This window comes from Numida meleagris, chromosome 2, assembly GCF_002078875.1.
Source record: "Numida meleagris isolate 19003 breed g44 Domestic line chromosome 2, NumMel1.0, whole genome shotgun sequence".
Classification (NCBI taxonomy): Eukaryota; Metazoa; Chordata; class Aves; order Galliformes; family Numididae; genus Numida; species Numida meleagris.
In genome coordinates this window covers 62,976,990-62,985,124 of record NC_034410.1, presented here as the reverse complement: position 1 = coordinate 62,985,124, position 8,135 = coordinate 62,976,990, and the positions used below count along the sequence as shown (strand labels likewise).

Below are 8,135 nucleotides of genomic sequence, written 5' to 3'. Positions count from 1 at the left end.
CGCTCCGATGGCTGTTTGCTTACACATTGCATTGCGGGAAGGAGGGGGAAGCGGGAGGGAGAGGAGCGGAGCCCCCGCGCCCTGCGCTTGGCCAAGGGAGGCAATGGCAGAACCAACCCCTCCCCATCACAAGCCTCCGCCGCCAAAGGACGCGTTCCTCTTTGATGTGAGCTCCCTGTAAAGGCTCCGGGCGCCTATAAATAGCCGAGGGCAGAGCGGCTGCTGCTGCGAAATCGATACCCGCCCCCACCCTCCGCCCCCCAACCTTACTACCGATGGAAAGGCTCTGCTTGCGGCCGGGCCCCGCCGCCGCTTTCTCCTACGGGGCCCGGAGCGCTCCGCGGGGTGCGGGGCTGCGCGGGACTCCCCTCGGCGGGGCACAGGGGGAGGATTTATAGAGCGCATTTAAGAAAGAAATGGGAAAAAATTAATAGAAATAAGGAAGGCTCAGGGTGAGCTGTACGGCTCAGCCCTGTCCTCGCGTGAACTGGAATTGCCGCTGTTCAGCGAGAGATGGGCTCTGGTTCAGCTCTCCTTGCACCAAAGCCTTCCGAGGTACCCTGGGCATGTTCCATAAGAAGGACGACACCCCCGTTTCAAACAATAATTTTTTATTTTATACTTCTGTCTATAGTTTGTAGCAAATCTTTTTTTTTTGTTATTTTTTTTGCTGAATTGACTTTATAATAAACTTTATTATTATTATTATTATTACATTTTTCTTCTCTTTTTAAAACCGAGGCTCCGTTTATTTATTTGTTTATGTACTTATTTATTTCCAAAATCATTTCGCTGTCGAATTTTTTTTTTTCCTTTAGGTTCCCGTTTGAGCCCCCCTGTTTGTGACCCCTGCTGCCGGCTACTCGGGGGGTTTGCTGGACGTGTGACACCTAAAACAAAGAGGGGGACGAAATTAAAGGCGGTGAGTGGGGACCGATGTCTCCGTACAGCGACAACGGAAGGGAACCGCGCTCTGCCCGCATCGCTCCTTCACTCCTGCGGGCATGGAGACTCATCTCCATCCTTTCCCCTCCCTTCCTTCCTTCTTTCCTCCTCTAACTCTTCGTTTCTCCTTGAGAAAACACGCTCTTTTTAATTGATTATCATTATTATCGTTATTATTCTCTCTCTCCTTTTTTTTTGTTTGTTTTTTTTTTGTTGTTGTTGTTTTTTGTTTTTTGTTTTTTTTTTTTTCTGCAGTGGAATGACCATAAAACAAGCGACCGTGGAGGACAGATGAAGCTGTGAGTTATTCATCAGATGCTGCACGCGTGGACATCCCCTCGGCCCCACCGCGGGTCGGGTGGCGGCCCGGAGCCGTTCCTGAGATTTCTGGTGCACGCCGGGGGCTCGAGCTCCTAGATCTCTCTAGATATTGTTTTCTCCTCTTTTTGATCTGAAGCGATAGTAAAGCTGAGGTCCGGTTAGGGCTGCGCGCCGCTGCCTGTTTGGTAACGTTTGACAAATAAAACACGGAAAGAAAAAAAAGGGGGGGAAGGGAAAAGGAAGAAAAGAAAGGGAGAACGCTTCCACAGTCCTACACGGGTGTTCCGCCACCATCAGCCGCCACCACCATCACCAACCACAGCCAAGCACAACGTCCCCAAAGCCGCGGACGGACGCTCCTTTCCGGGTGCGGCGTGGGCCCCGCTAGAAGGGCAGCCCCCAGGTGGCCAGCGCGGCCCCCAGTGCCCCCAGCAGCACGGGCAGCGCCGGCGGCAGCAGGGACGGGGCCGCTCCGCTGCCGCCTCCGCACAGTTCGAACAAGCTGCCCTGGAAATCGAGGTTTTTGGATTCCCGTCTCAGTTTCTCCCAGAGGTCTGTCGCTCCTTCCTGGCAATCCGTGAGCGCTGTGAGGGTGCAGGCGTGGAAATCGTCCCAGTACCTGCAAGGGGGGAGAGCAGCCGCCGTCAGAACGGGCACGCAGCCCCCCCAATCCCAAGGTCGGGGGGAGCCGAGCGTCCCGCGTCTCCCGCCCTACAAGCTGCGGGCTGCCCCATGCTTTGCGCTTCGTGGCCGAGAAAATGGCTTTTCGGGGTCCCTGCCGCGGGAAATCTCTACGCTGGGAGCACGAGGGTTCGTCACGAGGCTGGGGGGATCCGGAGTTGGAAAACCTCGGGAGGGCTCTGGCTGCTGGGGCAAGAAGGGAGGAGCGGGTAGGAAGGATGAGGATGAGGAAGGAGCAGCTCCCCCCGGGAGCCGCGCACCGATGCGGGGAGAGGCGGTGGGGACTCCCCCGCTCTGTGCCAAGGGCCCGCGGGCGGCGAAGGGTATCTCCTCCCCCGGGGTAGTTCCCGGCCCTTCCCACGCGCTTTCCCTTCTCCTTTTATCCGCTTCCTCCCGCGCACCGTCTCACCCTCCCTCTTTCCTCCTCACATCCGGGGTGACAAACCCCCTTGTATTACTTTTCCCCCCTTTTCTCAAGGCCTGCAAATTCGTATTATTCTTTCCTTCCTTCCTTCCTTCCTTCCTTCCTTCCTTCCTTCCTTCCTTCCTTCCTTCCTTCCTGCCTTCCTGCCTTCCTGCCTTCCTTCCTTTTCCTTCCTTCCTACCCTCCTTCCCTCCCTCCCACCTTCCCTCCTTCCAAGCAATTCCACGGGCTCTAATTTATGAGCACTCCACGCCGGTTGTAGACTCCCAATGTTTGCTACATTCGTAATAAATAATGAGATACAGAGGAGCCAGTATCTGAGAGTGTGCCTCTCCTGCAGTATTTCTGCTGTCATTGCATCTCCCAGAGGAAAATTCAATCTCTCCCCATCTCCTTTCAGTGAACATCCCAGGGCAAGGGCGGTGGGAGGTGGTGGGGAAGGATTCTGCTCTGAGAAGCTTCTGTCGGTCGGGGCCACCTCTGGTCCAGCACCCCGGGGCCAAAGGACATCGTGTTGGGACCCCAAAGCCCCGAGTATTTATCCTTCATGCAGGACACGAGGTACACCATGCTCCAGCATTTACAGCATGGTGCCAAATATAGAAGGTGCAGGAAAACTCGTGCTTGGCTCCCAGATTGCTGGGCAGGAAGAGAGGAAAGGGGAGTGCAAAGATCTTCTCTTTTCTTTCTCCCTTTCCTTTTCCTCTTCTCCTTCCTTTTCCTTTTCCTTTTCCTTTTCCTTTTCCTTTTCCTTTTCCTTTTCCTTTTCCTTTTCCTTTTCCTTTTCCTTTTCCTTTTCCTTTTNTTTTCCTTTTCCTTTTCCTTTTCCTTTTCCTTTTCCTTTTCCTTTTCCTTTTCCTTTTCCTTTTCCTTTTCCTTTTCCTTTTCCTTTTCCTTCTCCTTCTCCTTCTCCTTTTCCCCCTTCCTTTCCTTCTCTTTATTTTCTCATCACACTTTCCCATTTCCCATCTGATTCCCATTTCATTTTCTGCTTTTCACGGGTCAACTCCAGGAAAAAAAAATAATTCCATATTTGTATCTAAGGACCTTATCTCGTTTCTAAATATTTGTCCCAGCAGGGTGAGTTTGTGCCAGAGAACAGCAGCCAGGAGACAAGAGATGCCCTGTAGATGCCCTATCCTGATAGACTTTTCTTCAAATAACGAAAATCCCCTTTTGTGCCCAGCAAGCGGGACCCCTTCATTTTTGCCTCTTCCCTTTCCTTCCCCCTGGGCCAGGAGCGGGGATGGAGCTGTTGGCACCCTTCGCTGGGAGAAACTGTGTTGGGAAGGGAAGGGGATCGGGCAGTGAGGGGGGAGGAGAAGAGCTAATGCCGTGCTTTATATAGGGGCTGGGCTCTGTTTTTAACTACATTTCGTTTGGCGAGGAATCGCCTCCTCAGCCAGTGAGCGTGTGACCCGAGGGCGTCATAGCTACAGGAATGGCACCTCTCTGTGCAAAGCAGAAGGGAAAGGATAGAAGCAAGGGGATGGGGTTGGGAAAAAAAAGTACAAAAAAATAAGTAAACAAAATAAAATAAAATAGCAACCAACGCAACCCAACCCAACCAAACAAAAAACGCCCTCATCAGACTCAAATAGGGGAAAATCGAAAGAACTGTTGTGACAGCTCCCTCCAGACTTTGCTGGTCCCCAGATTTGCCCCCAAACACCAGATCCTGCCTTATTCCTGCCGCCTCCCCTCCCACTTGCCCCCGTTTTTTTTCCCAGCCCCATCCCGCTCCAGGGCCCGAAGGCGAGAGGAAGGACCTACGCGCAGATCGTTTGCAGGTTTCTCTTGTCGTCCAGGTCCTGCGGGTAGTTGGCCATGTTATCGCCCAGCCGCAGCAAACAGTCCGAGAAGCCCCGAAAGACCGCATCGCACCGCCCCGCCGCTCTCACCGCCTGCACCAGGTGGGCTGCGGGGCAGGGGCACAGGTCAGCGCCGCGACCGTGGATTAACGATCTTTTTTTTTTTTTCCCAGTTTTTGGGACGGAGGGGTGGGGGGAGGGAGAGGCGATGAGGGGAGGGGATGCGGGGCCGCGCTCGCTCCTTTGTTGGCAAATGCCGCTTCGCACCGCGCAGGCAGCGCAGCGCCGGACGGGAGCGGGGCCGCGCTGCCGGGGGTGGCCGGGGGAGATGCGGTGCGGGGCGCGGGTGGGGGGCGGGGTTGAGAGACGTGGAATGAAGTAGCAAAAAGCCGAAAGAAAATAATAAAGAATAAAACCAAATGCTGCATCGTAATACAACGAGACGCAATTAAAAAGATATAATAAAGCAGGAAATAAAATAAAATAAGCCAAGCCAACCCAAACCAAAGCGATGAAATAGCACCAGGGAGAGCCGCAAGGCACGGGAAGAGCCGTCCCCACGGCCGCTCGCACAGATGGAACAAAACAACCAGCAACCCAGCGGCAACAACCGCCGGCGAAGAGATGGGTGATGGGATGCTTAGTCCCCGCGAAGGAGCCCCCCGCGCGTGTGCCCGCACGGAGAGACGCGGGGGTGGGCAACTGGGTGGGCACCGCGCCTCGGTGGGGGCCGCTTGGCCCTGCCCGAAGATATGGAGGCACGGCGGTGTCCCCGAGCCCGGGCGGGGGAAAAAAAGCCGAGAGGGCAGCGCGGTGCCCATCAACCCGCGCCCATCCCACCGCTTAGCCGCAGAGCGGGAGGAGGAGAAGGGCACCCGGGGGGCTGCGCTGGGGATGAGGACTCCGAGACCCGCGGTGTCGGGGGGTCAGGTGAGGGATGAGCGGGTTCAGAACCTGCCCCCGGCCCAGGGGCGGCCTGCGCATAGCATACACCTCCCCAAGAGCCGCCCATAAGCCCACCACCGCAATAATTACGATAATAATAATATTTTTTTAAAACCAAAAGCTTGAACAACGGATGCATTCTCTCAGTGATCCTTACGGGTCCCTCCCAACGTGGGATATTCTATGATTCTCCCGAAAGGTCGCCCCGCAGTGCTCCCGGCCGTTCCCCGCCGCCCCCACCCCCCACCCCGGATCGCAGCGGCTGCTGCCTCCTCCCGGGGCCGCTCCGTCCCGGGCGCCTTCCTCCGGGGCTCCCCCCGCGCCCTCTCTCTGTCACCTTCCCCAGCGCCGGGATTTCTGGCCGCTGCACAAACCCACGCAGAAAGAAAGGATTTTATTTCGCGAATGAAATCCTCTCTCGGTTGAGTCAAATGAGATAAAACCCACCTCCACGCGAGCAAACAAAAAACGCGAGGGAAACGAAAGATAGCGTCCAAATATCGCCTTCCCCTTTGCTTACTCTGCACTACAGAAAATGGCCTTCAGGAGAGCTCAGCACCGTCACAATGGTACGAGCGGAGCGCTTTGCAGAGCGTCTTCCAGAGGTCAACATTTCATCGCAGTGTTTTGTTTTATTTTTATTTTATTTTTCCTCCTGTCGATGGGGAAATGCTCGACGCATTTTGCCTCGTCTCTCATTCTCCCCCTCTCCTTTCTCTCCTGCTTTGTTATAGATAAATATATATATATATATATTTGTACTATTTTTTTTTCTGCCGGTACCCACAGAACGCCGCAGCCGCTGTGTGACCGAAGTAACACCGCGGAACATTTCCCATTGGAGCAGAATTCCTTTGCAGGAAAATGTGTCCAAGGGTCCTTCACACCGTCCGGGCAGAAAGGGACGATGACATCGCATCCGTCCTCCCACTGCAGCCCGGCTTTGCACCGTGCTCGGGACATACATATTCAACATATACGCCATGGACATCCCTTAAAATTTGCCCGTGCAGGACCAGCGTGGCCATTCCCCTGCATGATGCCTCATACCTGCCACCCGACAAGCACTTCCAGCAAAGAAATGCTGTACTAAGCGAACCCGAAAGCAAACCAACACAAAAACACCAGCGACAGGGAGAGAAATGCTAAATAACGAGCTCACAAAACCACACACGGGCGCGGAGGGAAACCGGTCCTATTTTAAGTAACTCAACATATATAGAATTATTTTTTTTAGACCCACTCGTATTTAGAGTGGTTCTCCGAGCACAAGACTCAGTGATGGGGCAGCGGGATCCCGAGATTCTTTATATTGTACAAGCCCCGCATTCGGGTCGATTTTGTTTTGATTTATTTATTTTATTTTATTTTATTTTATTTTATTTTATTTTATTTTATTTTATTTTATTTTATTTTATTTTCACTTCACCCTTCCGTTCCATTTCACTTCCCTGTTTCATTCCTTTCCATTTGTCCTATTGAAGCCGCCGCTGGGTTCTGCTCGCTCTGAGCCTGCCCCGCGAACGGGGACGCCCGCGAGTCCCCAGCGGGAGCCCTGCGCCTGTCCCCCTCCTTTTCTGAACAAAAAACCACCAAAAAATCAACGCCCAAAAGCCCACAACCGAAAAAAAATGAATAAATGACCAAACTTTCATCCTGATCTCCCGCAAGCCATTTTTCGCCCCTTCCTATTTCCCCGTCCCTCGAGGGAGGGGGGGGATTTCTCAGCACTTGGAGTCCCCAATTTTTGTCAACGGTGAAGGGATACGGGTGAAGGTGGGGAACCAAAAAGCGAACGCGGTCGTTCGTGGGGACAGGGGGAGAAAGAGAAATAATAATAATAAAGCGAACGTGAAAAGAACACGCAGATTTAGGAAAACGACCGACCAAAGTGATTTCTTCATGCAGACCCCTGGCGCGCAGGATTGAGGGATCGCAAAAACGCTGTCCGAAGGGATGGGGATGGGATGGGGATGGGGATGGGATGGGAATGGGAATTGGCTGGGATAGGAATGGGGATGAGATAGGATGGGGATGGAATGGAAATAGGATGGGATGGGGACGGGGATGGGGATGGAGATGGGAACGGGCATGGGAATGGGAATGGGAATGAGAATGGGACTGGGACTGGGACTGGGAATGGGAATCGGAATGGGAATAGGATGGGATGGGATGGGGATGGGATGAGGCAGGCAGGAACCGCTCCGCAGCTCGGCGCAGGGCAGCCCCCTCCGCACGCACCGCCCGGGGCTCGGGGCACAGCGGGGATTTGGCGGTCCACTTACCTATCTGTACAGCGAGGATCAGAGAAATGTATCTGCCGTTCAACTTAAGTCCCATCCTACATTTAGTAAAACCATTTGCGACTGCAGATCTTTAAATAGTTACTTTGGAGAACGTGGGGGAAAGCTGAAAAATAGGCATTGCCAACAAGTTCCGAGCAGCGGAGGACTTTGCACACAAGGGGGGAGACGGAGGTGAGGGAGAGAAAGAGGGAGAAACAGGGAGCGGGCGAGGAGGAATAGCTGGGAATGGTTCGCTCCATTAGGAGGGGGCGGAGGAAGTACAGCCTCACGCCCACGGCCGGCCCTGACGTGGGGGGATGACACTGACGGATTTTTTTTTTTTTTCCCTCCTCCTTTTTAATATATATTTTTTTTCATGTGCCCCTTGCAAGAGAAACGCCATTTATAGGCATCGCGGGCTGCGCGCACCCGGCTCCCCGTGTCCCCCTCTCTCCGTTCGTAGCCGAGGAAGCTCCGCGCCGCCGGGACCCCCCCGCCCCGTGCTCCCCTCGGCCCCCCGGGGGTCCCGTGGGGCGGCGACGAAAGAGGGGGGAGAAGCCGGGACCGTCCCCACGGGGCGGGAGGGACGCGGGGGCGGGAGGGGGGACACGCACACAGGGACACGCAGACACGGGGACGCGCAGACGGAGGAGCCGCCTCCCGGGGTGGGGATAGCACGGCAGAACACCCCCGCCCACACACGCTACCGCCCCCGGGCCGCCC

The 8,135-nt window shown here is 54.6% G+C and overlaps 1 protein-coding gene across 1 annotated transcript; it reads right to left on the bottom strand.

Annotated features, from left to right (window-relative positions):
- Positions 772-7,853, bottom strand: NRN1 (neuritin 1). The gene is made up of 3 exons (XM_021389324.1): positions 7,413-7,853; positions 4,145-4,289; positions 772-1,885 (listed from the first exon to the last, which is right to left on the bottom strand). Exons 1-3 carry the CDS (start codon positions 7,465-7,467, stop codon positions 1,651-1,653), a joined length of 435 nt encoding a protein of 144 aa, XP_021244999.1. The 5' UTR covers positions 7,468-7,853; the 3' UTR covers positions 772-1,650.